The 15925-nt window shown below is 45.7% G+C and overlaps 1 protein-coding gene across 1 annotated transcript in view; it reads right to left on the bottom strand.

The window, feature by feature from the left end:
• LOC109507374 (receptor-type tyrosine-protein phosphatase F-like) overlaps positions 1–15925 on the bottom strand; it is a 182987-nt gene that overhangs the window by 118699 nt on the left and 48363 nt on the right. The window contains exons 5-6 of the mRNA XM_019856751.1: positions 6962–7150; positions 2643–2753 (exon numbers count right to left, since the gene is read on the bottom strand). Of these exons, the coding sequence (XP_019712310.1) occupies positions 2643–2753; positions 6962–7150 (300 nt within the window). The remainder of the gene's footprint in view (positions 1–2642; positions 2754–6961; positions 7151–15925) is intronic.

Here is a 15925-nt window from a genome sequence, read left to right on the forward strand (position 1 = left end):
TTTTTTTTTTTTTAGACAAAACTATCCCAACATGACACCTTTTATATGGCTCGTGGGTCGGTGGTTTAAACTAAGTACAAAATGTAACACCTCCCTGGCCATTTTGTTTTTCCCCTTCAGTTTTTCAGGTGGCATATTAAATGCAGCTCTCGTCTTCCCACCCAGCAAAATGCTCAATTCGCACACACTGCAAGTTGCCATTGCGGAGACGGCTTTCCACATTGAAATATTTCCACGCTGCAGACATGATCGTTGTAACATGGCGCTAGCTTCACGTTAGCTTCCCGTGACTACTGACAGAACGTTCCTACATTGGCTGTGCTTCCTTCTGCTGTTTGCAGCTCTGTTTTTGTAATGGTGCATTGTATAAAACGCACAGTAAATACTGTGCACACACACAACTGTACACACACGAGAGCGAGAGAGAGAGAGAGAGAGAGAGAGGATTTGCTTTTGTCATTTCTCATTTGTAGTTGTGCACATCTCAAGTATCGCATCATGCATACAGTAATTGTGTGTGTGTGTGTGTGTGTGTGTGTGTGTGTGTGTGTGTGTGTGTGTGTGTGTGTATGTGTGTGTGTTTTGCTTCTTTTTTTCTGTGATGCCACCACAGTAGGGTGATCGCAATACATACAGTAGTACTGTTACTTAAAAGACTGCCTGTACGGATTTAGTGAATAATGGTCAGCCGACCCAAGAACGCAGCGTGCCTATTATTTTCCTCAGGGGGAAAAAAACCTTTTTATTTCTGGCATATTCCAACCCGACCACTCGTGAGATACAGTTTGTTGCTACACTTTTTAACTCTCCAAACACTCCATTTTACATCCCAAAGCTTGTGATGTTTATAGTTTGGAGGCTCGATCTGCTAATCCCCTAAATCTCCCCTTTGGTGCGCTGCATAAAACGACACCAAGTACAGACGAGACTGGCGCTGTCGCTCATGTTTTGGACCTAATCAAAGCCCACTGACAGCGAAGCCACGCCGGGGGGGGGGGGGGGGTCCGACGCTCTCCGTCACCAGGGCGACAATGACAGAGTGAAAACAAGGATTTTTTTTTTTCCCGCCAGCAGACAACTACTGTTTTTCAAAGGTTACGCTCGGTTTGATTCCTATTTGGATGTCTGTGTGGGGGATGGCGGATCGGGGTGAAGCGATGGGGTGACAGCTACCTGGGTGGTGTTACAGACCTAGCGGAGCCAGAAGGGCGGGCTTTGCTGACGCCACGCCATGCAATCACACTATAATTACCTGCGAGAGGAGGCAAAGGCCGAGTCCGCACCCGTGACAGTTGATTAATAGACTAGACCGACATCCCCAGAAGTCGCCCGCCTCTACATTTAAGTTAAGGATTTGGATCAGAACCTGTCGGAGCTTGCGGGTAGTCCAACTAGCAATTTTGATGGCACTGTTGCCCTTGATGAGACAATGCAAGTGCCTCGGGGGGCAGATATTTTGTTGTCGCCGTTTCACTTTTCAACTCTTGACGTTTGAAGTCAAACCATAACATGCCCAAATGCCATATGAGAGTGTCGAAAGTCCGGCCCGCATTTTGTTTTTTTTCACTGTCTAGATGCATATTCGAATGATAAAATCAAACACAGTCGAAGGTTAAAGAGATAAAGAGTTTGCGTCGGTTTGCCGGCGGCTATGGAGGTGTGCTTGAAAGGAACTGTCCTTGTCCCGTGTACTTGTCTCTATCATTAATTTCCTCAAGAGTGGACATTTAATGTTCTGTATTATTAAAACAGCATCGCCCCCGCCCCCCAACGGTATGAATGAATTGATTTGATAATCCTTCCTTGAAGGAAAATGTACTGGCATAGTTGGCCGTTTTTTATTGTAAATGTCATCATATGTGTGCTTTCTGGCATCGCGTTACACCCCGAGTGTCGGAAAAAAAAAAAAAAACAAGGAAATGACAAAACACACATGCAGTCAACCTTTTGACGCCGGCTGAAATGAACTCCAAACAGCACGACATTTTTAGCCTTTCGTTGGTCATTTGCAATTTGGAATACGCGTACTTGAGGCTACTTCTACAACGTTGCGAAATGTGTGTGCGTGCGTCTTCTTTGGTCTCACACGTTCCCTTCATCCCTCTCTCGCTGCATACTAACAACTGGAGCTGCTATGCCGTTTCGTGTACATCAGACATGCTGGTGTTATCCACTGGGGCTGACCTGAACATTACTCTCTCTTCTTTCCTGGCTTGTATGTGTGTGTGTGTGTGTGTGTGTGTGTGTGTGTGTGTGTTTTTAAGAGGCTTTGTTGTCTTTTTTTTCTCTCCCTGCTCCTACAGCAGCAGGGCTGCAGGGTTGCCCTCAGCCTGCCCTGCATTAGTCGGCTCACAGAAGCACCAAAACAAACCCACCCGCCAATCCCGTTCAGAGAGCTTCGCAATGCAGTCAAAATAAGTCATTTGAGACAGGGTCTTGCCGTGTCATTTCGGTGCGGGAATTTGTTTTTTTAATTCAGCTGTTTGCATAGAGGCCGCTGCACCTGGAGGTGGAGGTTAGTTGATAGGAATGAATGAACAAACCACAAAGACAGAAATAGAGGTCGAAGCGTCGTCGGGTTAGACACCAAGAGAGATGCAAAGTGAGTTGGGGGGTCAGGAGGTGCACTTAGGTGACTTTACCTCGCACGTAGAGGTTGGCGGGAGCCGAGTAACGGGTGCCGGCGCTGTTGGTGGCGATGCATTCGTATTTGCCCTGGTCGGACTCCTCGCTGTTCTCAATTTGTAGAGCTCCTGCAGGGTGGAAGGGAAGGATGAAAGAACTGAGCCGCAAATGTAACGTGGCATAAAAGCTCGGCAACAATCTCGTCGGCTAAAAAAAAGCGGATACGCTTCCACCGCATTTTGGTGAGGTTAAATGCCCGGTGGCGGTGATAAAACGATCAAATGAAATTAATCAGCAGGCTTGTATGCGTCTCTCGGGTTCTGTCGTTTGTTGATGTTAGCATCCACAATACATGAATGTCGTGACACAAGCAAACAAACTCGGGATGGGCGGGAGAGTTGCTGACTTTTACCGCTGTGAAGGATCTTTTTTTTTATATGAATCAGAAATATGAGCAGTTTTTTTAATGGTGTTTTGGCAAAAATCTAAATAATAATACAATGATGAGACGCTACCAAAATTGCAGGCCGCATAGATGAAGTATAAAAAAAAAAAAAAAAAAAAAAAAAACTTACAGTGGTTCCTACTTATTTATCATTTGAGGCTGAAAAATGTTTTCTTTTGAAAAGTGACTGGATTTTCTGAATTACATTCCAAATTTGTCCCCATCTCTTATGCCTCTGAAAAGCCTGCGTGAATGGGGGGGGGGGCTATGGAGTCGCCCCAAATGATAGTTTGGCAAACAACAGCAAACTTACCTGCCTCTCGTGACTGACAACACACATGTACAAACTTTGAGTGTGTGAAACACATGTTTGCGACAACAACAAGTGTGACACCTCCCAAACAGCGCAGAACTAGCGTGAAAGTCAGCCAGCCAGCCGCGCAGTTGGGAACAAGACAGATCGGACGGCGTCAGATGATGTGTCGGGATACAAGTTGTCCCCCCCCGCCATCCCAACACCATGCAGCATGAGATGGATGCGACAAACAAGGCTCACCACCCGGCACGCCGACGACCAAGGTGAGTCTTCTCGGGTAGGAGGGAGTGGTGCGCTCAGATCTCACGACAGCGCAGCCTTCGATATTCCGAGGTGGCAAATTTGCCGCCGTGCGACTCGGTGCTGACATGCACCTGCATACTAATGACGCTGTCACCAAACTGTCAATCTCACGTTGGGGAAGAAATAGCGCGGACCGCCTGCGGGAACGAGGGCGCTTAAGTTGTCAGACCTGCGACACTTAAACCCCCCCCCCCCATCCAGTCTAGTTATTTTCAACTCTTTAGAGCAGTGGTTTTCCAAAACTGGATTCTGTACCTTAGTGGTCCACCAAATAATTTACCATAAATGAATGTGTATAATTTAAAAAATAATCATAAAAGGAAAACAAATCTACGCCTCCCCCTGCCCCCCCCAGAAAGGTAGCTTATCTTTGAGACGATGAAAAGCTTATGTTTTGATTGTGACGTATGCTCCCATAAGATGAATCTAAACTCCACAGGTGAACTTGATTTGACCTTCACCAAATTGGCTATCTCGTGTAGAGAAGGTAAGAGAAGGCATCGGAGGTTTGCACGGGTGTACATGGCATCTATGTTTAAATGGCATCGGGGTTATGAGTTGGGTCCATGGAGAAATGCTCCTCCGCAGCGTTTAAATCAAGAGTCTTCGCAAGGTGGGTGGAAGAGCGGGGAGGCTCGCTTGCATGGCTTGTATGCTAATGCGGCATCCGTTTACATTTCAAGACATGTCGTGCCAGCAACAATCTCACGTGGCAAAACCGACCTTCGTTTGAAAATGAAAACTCCTCGCCGCTTCGAGGTCAAGACGCGGTTGGCTCAAAGTCAGCCTTTACGGCAACACCGCCCGATTTTGAATGCCAGCTTGGTCACGTGTGCATCTGAAAAAGCATGCCTGGCCCGTTGAAGGACGTGGAAGTCAGCGGAAGAGAATGTCGAATTGGCTGACTGTTAACTCGCTAAAACGTTTGGCGCCGCGTGTTAAAGTGACGGCGCGAGGTGAGGCCATCGGCGGCTTGTCTAAAAACAGTGATTTGCAGCTGGTGGGTTGGGACCCACTTTGGGTGGGTCGCGGAGAGCAAGTAAACATTACTTAGCATTTTTCACAACAGTGCTGAAGTGTGTCAAGTTCCCACATAGAACATACAATACGGGGAAAATGGCAGGAAAGTTGACTCACTTGTTATCGAGTCACAAGCCACTCTACAAATGCAGTGCCGCTCAGTCCTAGCTAGCTAACGTTAGAGCTAGCAATGTACTTGTGGTGGTACGCCAAACTCATTTGAAACCGCGTTTAAAAATTTAACATACTGCACATGTATTTTTTGAGGCTATTTTTAAGTCACACAAAAAAAAAAAAAGCTCTATTGTTCTTAACTTCTATAAAATGGTTTGCAACTTTGGAACAGTAGGAAGATGTGGGTCCCTGGGTGACAGAAAATGTGCTTGTGCTTACAGTATCTTGGGACAGTTGGTCAATAACGCAATTGGAATTGCACCAGCGGCTGTCTAGACTCCTTCTATCCTAACCACCTGTTGGGGGATTACGCACACAGTGTCGCAGTGTGTGTGTGTGTGTGTGTGTGTGTGTGTAGGTTCTCAAGGCACACACAAACACACACACACACACACACACAGAGACACGGTTGTCATTACTAATAAATAATAATAATTATTAGGATTATTATTATAGGAAGAAGATAAGCACTTGGTATACGCATTCCCTCTGGGAAAGCGGAGTATGAGCAAGTCTGATGATGTCTCCCGGCATCCCGAATCAGATTGCGTTGGGTTGGATTTCCAAAGACGCACACACACAAGGTCACACCTTGAAACATGCCGACAACAAGGCTGGTGAACGTCGTGTGTAAGGCGCAACCACCGCGGACAGACCATGTGCTCGCCGGACGAACGGGGGGGAAACGTGGAAAGAGGCGTCAATGAACCTGGAGTGGTGGTGACTTTGGGTAGGGTGGGGTGGCTGATGCAAGAGGGGGGCGGGGGGGGCTGTTGCATGAGATGTGATGGTACACATTTGTTATTTCTTTCTTGATGTCTTTTGAATCATCATCCTTACCTCTAATTGGCGTACCACCTAGGTGGGAGTCATATTGAGGCAAACAGGGGTTGAGAGATTTAGTTAGTAATCCACTTCAACATCGGTGGGAGAGAAGAAAAGAAAAAGCCAAATAAAACACACGGCTTTCTGGCAGGCCGCCGATAAGGAATAAACAGATTAGAAGCAACGTGATAAAGTACACCGTGCCGGATGCGGCAAAACACTGAGGGGCTTCCATACATTGCATTGGGCTCATAAACAGCCAGTAACCTCACGCATCGCTTGTCTTTGTGTACTATTTTTGTTCTAGATCGAGCCGTATGGTTAGCGGTAAAATCCTGATGCGTCAACAGATGTCTGGAAAATTGTGCGTCGTAGTCATGGGAAGGTGGGGGGGCGCGGGGGGGATAAAAAGAGTTGTTAGTCCGAGGGCATATCAGTGTGTTTCCAGGCACCCACTCGCTGTCTCACGAGAGAAAGAAAACCAATTAAAAGTTTGGTGCAAGACTAAATGGAGTAACGTATGATACGAGAGTCATTTTTAACCTTGGCTTGTGTTCGCATATTAATGCTTTTATTTGTGAGGGGGGGAAAAAGTGGAACTACTCGGAATGGTTTTTCATAATGGCGACTGACTCTATTTCCTGAGATATTTCAGTTTGCCTGCGCGGTTGGGAAACAATGTCGTGAGCATTGCACATTGTGTTGAATCGTACGGATTTTTTCGACGTGTCGATATGCTTTTGTGTCCATCTACCTTGGCTCTTATTCAACAATGGTTAAATGTTTATACTGTAGTTAACTGTCCTTTCTTTCAGGAGACATATATTGCATTATACACCACTAACTAGGCATGTGCTGGGTACCATTTTCAAGTCGTATTATAAAGTTATATTTTCAAAACTGCAAAAAAAAAAAAAAAATATATATATATATTTTGGGTGGAACAGGCTAACTGGCATTGCTAACGTTCAATTCTTCTCTGACATTACTTCACAAATGTGCAAATAGGTGAATCCGAGACTATGTGTGGATCCACTGTCATAAAGGAAATATGTTTGTAAAAAAATAAATGCAATTTTTTTCTGTTTTTGTTTTTTTTTTTTTTGGGGGGGGGGGTTGAATATTGATCAAGGGGCTACTCAGAGTGTGCCCGCTGGCCGCCAGTTGCCCAGACGTGATCTTTGAAAACCTAAAGTGCCGGTATTAAAAAAATAATAATCATAATTTAAAAAAAAAAATATGTCAGCGTGTACCTGAGTGGAGCTGTCTGATGCGACCGTTGCTACTACTGATATCCACAGGCAGCATGTCCTTGAACCAGGTGATCTCCGGGTCGGGGTTTCCGCTGGCAGCGCATAACATGGTGGCGGTTCTGGTCCGCTCCACCACCTTCAGCTGGGGGCCCATGTCGATGGTAGGGAAGCCGTGGGGGATCTGGTTCTCTGCAGACAAACATACGGGAGGGTCTTTTGTTAGGAAAGCCAGTGAGAAGGTGGGGCGGGGGAAAAAAAAATGTGAACGTTGAGAGGCCTCTCAGCGGCTTTGAGAGCTTCAAGGATGCCGGCTCGCAAGAATTTAGGAGGTATTTACTGCAAGATGAAGTGGTCTTTAGCATACAAAAAAAAGTATCGTTCGCATAGTAATGACGACAAAAGCAACGCTTCAAAATACGACGACTCACTCTCTGGAATTTTTCAGTTTACTTGGACTGTGTCTGCTGGCTGTTTCCATGGAGAAGAGGTGTGATGACGCGTGCCTACATGTCAGCAAGAAAACGTGGGCTTTAAGTGAATTATTTCCAGTCCGTTTTGGATTTTCCGTTCGATATCTTGATTCGCATTAATAACCGGCATAAGGAGCACACGTTGGATCTGTCGGTTCACAGGCGCTCATGCCTCTCATTGAGTCGGCATTAACTTTGTGGATTATCCTGAATGCCGTTCGTTCGTTTTTGTTGTACGTGGTGGCGGTTTTTAAGGAGGAGCGCTGACATTTTTGATTGCATGGTTGGGGCTTAGTGAGTCCTGTTCAATTCATTCGGACGAGGGTGTGGTCATCATTAATTCCGGCTCGGGCACATCGCTGTGGTTGTGGCACGTTAAATACGTAACAATGGCCAAGGTGAATTTCCTCAGGCGATGAAATGTTTCCAACTTCCAACGCTGCGGCATCTGCTTTACACATAGAAATATTTGTATTGGTGCCGCAGCGTTTTGGCGAGCGAGGCGTTTTTCGCTCTCAACGTCAGCAGGGGATATTTTAGAGCAAACAATGTTGTACCGCCGCCCATATAATATTTATGATTAAGATTATTGGCAAGTGTTTCCGGGCCGGTGAAAAATGCAAACGGAGATATCACATGCGGCGGCGGTGGCGGTGCGGTCATATCGGGAGAGCTCAAACGGGGAGGGAATAAATCAGGAAGGCTTATAAATGAACCTGACCCTTTTTTTTTTTTTTTTACCCCGTTTGCTTGGCAGGTGAGCTGTGAAATCCTCTGTGGGTTTTTTTTTTTTGTTTGTTTTGCACTGGAAATTCAATGCCATTGAATCGGAGCAACTTTGTGGGTTTTTTTTTTTCCAGTGATTCCAAATTTTTATTTTTCTGACACTGTCGAAACTTACGTCATGGTTTGGAACCTGATTTTAAAACAGCAATCCAGGCTTCGCACACTAATTTGAAACCCTACGCATGGCTTGAAAGCCTACTTGAACAACTCGAACACTCTTGAAACCCTGTTTGTGATCCGTCGGGCAAGTTTAAGTGGCTTGAAAGCCTACTTGAACAACTCGAACACTGTATTGAAACCCTGTTTGTGATCCGTCGGGCAAGTTTAAAAGTTAATAGCCCTACGTTGAAACCCCTTTCAATGTTTAATGCTGGCTTGAAACCCTGACCCTTGTCTAAACCTTCATTTGAAAGCCTAACACTGAACTGACCCTGACCTGACACTCTAATTTAAAACTCTAACGCTGAATCGAAGCAATGCCCCCCATGTAAATTGGTTTTCATTGGTTCTGTGTCGAAGCAAAACGTTACAGCTTTCATGAGGCAAATTTTTGCTTGAATGAAGGCACAATCCGGGTATTTACAAATGTACAATGCTTACAGAATGATGCACATTTTGTCACATGTCGCCGAATCAATTTTGAATGTCCAACTCATTTGGTGGAAAAAAAGAAAAAAAAAACTCAAATTTGAAACTCTTAACGCTGAATCGAAGCAATGCCGCCCATGTAAATTGGTTTTCATTGGTTCTGTGTCGAAGCAAAACGTTACAGCTTTCACGAGGCAAATTTTTGCTTGAATGAAGGCGCAGTCCGGGTATTTACAAATGTACAATGCTTCCAGAATGATGCACATTTTGTCACATTTGCATGTCCAACTCATTTGGTGGAAAAAAAGAAAAAAAAAACACAGTGGAAGCTGTCTGAATATGAGTAGTTGACAAGCTATTGTGGAAGCTTTTTGAGGCCTGCCTGGTTTCCCAACTCCTGCAGCTGGTCTGTCTGCCAACTTGTCATTCCAGGCAAGACAAAGACGCGCCTTTGTTCACGTCCTCTTTCATTGCCCGGGACGCCGGAGAAGGCAGGCGATGCTTGGAGGGAAGCCAGTGAATCAAATCAAACATGCGACTTGATGTTTCTTATGATAAGCAGACATTTTGAGTCAAGCCCCCGGCTTGAAACGCCGACCTTTGATTGAAACACTGATTTGGAACCCTCGCCTAAGAAACATCATTTGAACTCTTAGCCTTGTTTAAAACCCTACTTGGAAGTTTCAAGACCTAATTTGAAACTTGAAGCCTTGCTTCAAATTCAACTTTGAAATCTAAATCTTTGCTTGGAACCCAAACCCTGTCCTAATTTCCTAAATTTGAAAACTTGTCTTAAAAACAAAACCGGAAACCCTACGACAGGTTTGAAATACACCGGTTGCTTCTTTCTTTTGGTTCTTTGAGTTGATCCCAATTTAAAAAGTATTCTGAACCCACTACCGACACGGATTTTGGATTCATGACAGGGGCCATGTTTGGTTTTACTCAATTGTTCATTTTCATTGAAGATAAAATGGTTGTGACATTTTGTTTTGGTTTGTGCTTATGTACTTGTACTATGGCTTATGACGGAATCGTAGTGAAGACTGGAACCCGTGTGTGTGTGTGTGTGTGTGTGTGTGTGTGTGTGTGTGTGTGTGTGTGTGTGTGTGTGTGTGTGTATACTGAATTAAATTACCAATTGGGCCGGGGGGGGGGGGGGGGATGCTGACGAGGATGTTGGCGACGACACTCCTAATATGGTAATTAGTCCAATTAAGAAGCCGTGACGTGGTCCTAAACGGCTGTGCAACCTGCGAGCGTTAAGGCAGGTGCGGGGGAGTAGAAATAAGTAAGAAGGAGAGCAAGGAGAAGGGGGCGGGCACTGGGGAGGGTTTGCATGCCAACCTCCTGCCAGCTCCAATTACCAGTGCGAGCGGAGCGTGGCGACGAGGGCGATGGCTCTAATCAGAGCCCCGCTGAAATGGACCCCGTCCTCGTCCTACTGTCCCGCCGGGAGGGCCGCTGGATGGTAATGTCGCGCCCCCCAATCCCCCACCCCCACATCAACCCAAAACATCTCCTTGTGGGAAAAAGTGGGAACAAGGAAAGGGCGACATGCGAAATACCGCACTCGTGCCTCATGTGGCCGCGCTTTCTCATTACTCGTCTCAATCTGCATTGAGGAGGGCAGACCAATGCGCTGCTATGAATGTTGAACGTGTGGGCAGGAGAACAGACGCCTCCTATAGAGAATACGTAGTTGTGAAACATGGAAGGGGAGCGAGCATATGCATGCGAATGAATATTCATGAGCAAACACAATTCACTGCTTTCGGCACCAATCGTTGAAGGAGATATAACGTGACATTTTCTTCCCAATTAAAACATTTCCCCGATGTCTGAAACATCCCAAATATGTTGAAGAGTTACGGTTACAACATGGGGAATGAATACTTAGAAACTTTATTTCAATGCTTTGTTTTTTTTTTTTTTTTTGGCTTTAGCATAACAGTGGCGGCCATTTGTCTCAGGATTTTTCTGGCTATGGTAGCTGAATGCAACTCCCAGTTGAAACTAAACACAAAGCAAAGAGAAATGCACATGTATTTAAAAAAAAACAACAACAAAACAAACAAACAAAAAAGACAACTTACACTAGCTTTTTGCTAACACACAATACAAAACACCACAGGAAGGCTAACAAACAGCATCAACCGTCACCGTGTTGTGAGTGGCCAAGTTGCACACCCAAGTTGTTCACAATTTGCCAAACTGCTGCTTGTCACGCAGTGAGTCGAGTTCACTGCCACCACACAGCGCTCGCAATCTCAAATGTTTGCCACGAGTGTCATCTGAACGGCGGGCCGTACGCCGAAAAATTCATAGCACCCGTAGCTCAAGAAACCACTTTGTAGTATTTTCCTGACAGCTCATCGGCGCATCCAGCAACACTGCAGCTCTCCTTCTCTTTTCCTTTTGACACAAAAGCACGGTCGGAAAAAGTTTGGGGGGAAAATGGCCGCTATTCGAACAGGTAGCCGGCAAGTGATGAATGTTTCAACTCGATATGATGGAAATTAGCCCGACTGTGACGTCACAATTTGCAAAGGGGACGTGGCATCGGTGCAGCTGACATCTACAGAGGAGATTCGAGACACGACTGAAGCTGCCAGCTGCATCGTGAAGCGTAAACATTCATCGGTGCCATGTTCGATTAGAATAGAAAGCTTTCTGAGTCAAGAATAAAGAGGCACTTAGATGCTTTTTCTTTTTTTTTTTTTTAAATCAATACCAGGTCTCACAATGAAGCCTTTTATTATTTATCTACAAAGGGAGGGGGGGCGGGGGGGATAGCACGAAAGGTGTTGTCTGTGCTCCAATTGGTCTTGAGTCAATATGGCACTGAAAGGCACACGAGTCATCTGGAGGGGAAGAAAAATCAAGTGAAAGGCCCGCGGCTGTTTTCCGACGGCAGCGCGGCAAAGGCAAGACGACATTTGCATGTGCCTCATACAAAGAGGCGAGGTTTCGACAGGGAGGGGGTGGAGGTAGGGAGGAGGATGCAAAGAATAAAAGTTCAGCAGGTTCAACTGAAAAAGCTGCTTGACTGATGATCGTGACTGACGAGTCGCTCGGCAAAATGTTTCACAGACGTTTTCTGTTTCGTAAGACGTGTCGGCGTCGAACCGCAATCCTACCGCTTACCTCCAACACGATCATACCGTATACTAGGAGTGGGCCATATATTCAAGATATCAATATCGAAATGAGGACGATAGCGGTCACGTCACCTCGCCACGCTCGGGTTACGTGAAAAGCTCAGTTCAACCAACCACATTCCTTCAAGTTCGGCCTTGATTGACAGGTAAAACCGTGTTTGGTTTGAAACCAAAATGGAAATCTTCCTCTGTCTTTTGTGGCATGGATTTTTGAGACTTTTTTTTCTTCGGGTCAAGATGCTCGGTGAAATCCGCAGGATTGTTGCTGAGCCACTTTTGAGGGTTTACGCAAACTTTGATGACATTTGGAGTATGGGCCAACTCTCAAAAAGGCGACGAACAAAGTCAGCGAAGTTAGTTGGTTAGCCAGGGATTCTGCAAATCGGCTTTGGGAAAAATCCAGACAACTCTCGTGTGTTTCCCCCGTGAAGACCATGTGAACAAGCCACTCAATCGATTTCAAGAAACACCTCCGCGGTCTCCTGATGTAACACGGTTGTTAAATGATGAGAATCTCGGTGGATAAAGGCGACCGGAATGAAAAACGAGAACAACATTCAAATTCTTTGCACGGTCTGGCCTGAAAGCTTCCATTCACCACTTTCGATGAGGCAGATAAGTATGTTTACAATGGTCGGGGATCAACCACGGCAGAGGGAGGTGCGGTGCGGTGCGGGGGGAGGGGGAGGGGGGGTGTATGTGTGAATGTAACCGAAGACGATGAGACGACATACGCATCTGGTCGATCCTCGCACGACATCCCCAGGTGTTGAGTAAGTTGCTATGGCGCGTCAAACAAACACTGCGTGCACCGCCGCGACACACCTCGGTGCAATGGAGCGTCATAAAAACAAAGCCACAGGTTAAAAAAAACAACAACAACAACAACAAAAAAACCCCCACGCTCCCACAACAAGATGTAGTAGCTGTTAGCGCGCTGTTTATCCGAAGTAAAATGACTGGAATGCGTTCGTGTGACCTTTGAAACAATCTACTTTTTTTTTTTTGTCTGGCTGAGCAGGACATTTGCTCTTATTCCCCCGCCTGTGAGCACATAATCATCCACTTTCCTATTTCTCTCTTTGGGGCGATCTGATATCATACTTCCACCGCCATCGGCGTGATCTACGGCCCTGCCAGAAACCACGCGTCTCTTATTTATGCCGGGGCGCGCTCTTTTCGTACGTAACCCTGGCCCCCCCCGACCCGGCACGACAAGCCCAAGGGGTGGTTCTCCGAAATGCGCTCGCTTCTGTTGACCGAGTCACCTTGTCTTGTGTGGACAAACACAAGCCCTGCGCTTGTTTGTATTCCTTCACAGGATTACTCTCGTACGTGTGGTCTGTCTAACAGGCGGTGTTTTTGTTTTTTTGGTTTTAATAGCATTAGCCTCATAGCACAACTGCCTGAGTGACTTTTAACTTACTGTCATGCTCGCTATCTTATAAAGCATACGACAATGGAGTCGTCTTTGGTCAGGGAAGGGCAAGGTCGGAACATAAACGCACCGTAGGTGTGTCCAAGGTCTACGTTGAGTGTCGTTTTGAACCGCCATTTTGTTTTGACTGCGTTTCTCCGACGGGCACTGTCAAACGATGCACATCAAAACCAGCAAACATTCTTTCCCCTCCTTCCTATGAAGTTAAGAGTCAGGTTAAGAGCGACACTTGGCCAAATTTCACTCCCGTTGAGTGCCGTTATTATTGTATTCACAGTTGTTGCTCCATCACTCTTCACCATTTAAAAATTTGTCGTTGATCAGTACTATGGCATGACTAGACACTTCTTGCTGCGTCTAAGTCCGAAAAGTATACATTTTGTGAGCAGCTTTTTTTTTTTTTTTTTTGGCTTTACGATACATCTTTATTTCTATCGGGCTTTCACAACAGCTGGAGCTGTTACAATGCACTTTACAGAATAGTTAACATAAAGTAACAAAAGGACTTTAGAACTTAAGTGTTCCTACTGCGGTTTTACATACTGTCCTTGGCCAATAAAGACCATTCTCATCATGATTCTTTCTGACGACAAGGTGGCTCATGGGACTTAAAAAGAAGAGTCAGAAGAGCCAAATGACGGATTTCTTTTTTTTTTGCTTCCTAAAATGTGTTTGATCCAGCCGGGGAGGTCGCCGCATACAAACGTGTGACAATGACTGGAATGGTACCACCTCTGCCTCAAATTGAGCCAGCAGAAACCGGGACATTGTTGAATTCAAGAGCAGTCCGATGTTATTATGACGCACACACACATTTGCACTTTAGCGCTCGTTTCAAACGTCTTGGAGACGTCAAATAAACAAAGCGCAGTGTGGCTAATGAGACTTGATTGTCGCTAGTGTGAGCCGCCGGATAAAAAAGGACAAGGGTCCAAAAAGCAGGAGCGTGTGACGGTCTGCTGGAGCAGAGCAACACGTTTGTAAACAAACACACGAATCAATCATCTCCGTGCCTCAAATTAATCATTGGCGGAGCGTCATCGTGACACGCTACGTGTAATTACGGGCCGACAGGGGCGACTTTTATGAGTTTGGAGAGTGGATGGTGGTGGGTTGGCTTAATTAAAATGTTCGGTTCCTGTGACAGCCTTTATTCATTCCCTCGGTCGGACATAATGACTAATATGCAGTCGATGTCAACAGTGGCAACTTTTCTGATCGCAGAAGGCTTCAAAAACAACCTGCAAACTGTTTGCCAAAAGAGGTCATTTCATCTGTGTAGTGGGCAACAGCTCAGGTGGCTGGGAGGGGAAAATATAAAAACCTGACCAAGCTAAAAGGCTACAAAAAGATCTGATTTCCAAAGCTATAGGAATTGTTTCATGAAATCATCCTAATCACAATCTTGATCTCAGATCGCATCCACATTTTTGCATCGTCTCGGCATTTTGTGAGCCTGATGCTCAGATTTCGGAATGTTTGAGTGACATGCAGTTAGGATTGAATGTTTTATAGCTCGCTAACTGAGCTTGCTTCCCATACTCTTTGACAAACACTCAAATTCGATGAATGGACTTTCCTTGTCTATTTTGGGCATCGTTTCCTTGGGATTTTTTTTTGTGGGTCCATTTAGGATGGACATGCCTCGACCAATTTCATGTTGCTTTGAAAAATTGTGTCATGGTCAGACTTTTCGAGGCGCTTCTCCTCCACGGTGAGAATAAAGTCAAGTTTTTTTTCAAGAGAAAAAAAAAATGCAGTCTCTGAACAAAAAGCGAGATGTAAAATCTTTCTAATAACTTCTTCATATTGCTGTCGGAAAATGAATTTAAAAATATGGGTGAGCCCCACACGAAGGGGCTACATACAGACACTGGCATTTCAGTGATTCTTCCTGAGGTTTCGTGCACAGAGGGATATCCCTTGGAACAACTCAGTCTTGACATATGACTTTACAAAAGACAAAAAAACGAGGGTGAAAAAAACAGCTGCAGTCATAACATGAGTGACAGTGTTCAAAATGCCGTCCTTATCTTCCAAATCAGTAAACAGAGAAGCATTAAGTGCGACAGTGCAGGTGTTAAGAGGCAGGTCCAACTCAGACGAGATCATATTTGCTTAGTCCGTCATGCCTTGCAACAAGCACTAACGTAAGGCACGCACAAGCAAATGTGAGTTTATCGCCGAGATACGAAGACTGAATGACTAAAAACCACAACTAACCACACCTCTGGGAAAAAGCCAAGCTGTCGGCCGATAGCGACGCGCAACCTCCATTTTAGTCAGTCTGGTGAATCCGCCATGAGGGGTTGGTGTCGGAGGGCGGGGTGGGGTGGGGGGGCATGGGGGGGTGCTATTAGTCAGGTCATGAAGCGCAGGTATGAGGACTCCCCCGCTGACGTGCGCTGAGGCCCATCCATCCATAGCTAGTCAGGGCCCGGGGAGCCGTTGACTCATTGGCCCACGAAGCCATAAGGTGAACATTGCTCTTTAATGGCGGGGTTACGGGCTCGCAGCGCCG

The sequence above is a fragment of the Hippocampus comes genome, unplaced genomic scaffold, assembly GCF_001891065.2.
Source record: "Hippocampus comes isolate QL1 unplaced genomic scaffold, H_comes_QL1_v1.1 scaffold105, whole genome shotgun sequence".
Classification (NCBI taxonomy): Eukaryota; Metazoa; Chordata; class Actinopteri; order Syngnathiformes; family Syngnathidae; genus Hippocampus; species Hippocampus comes.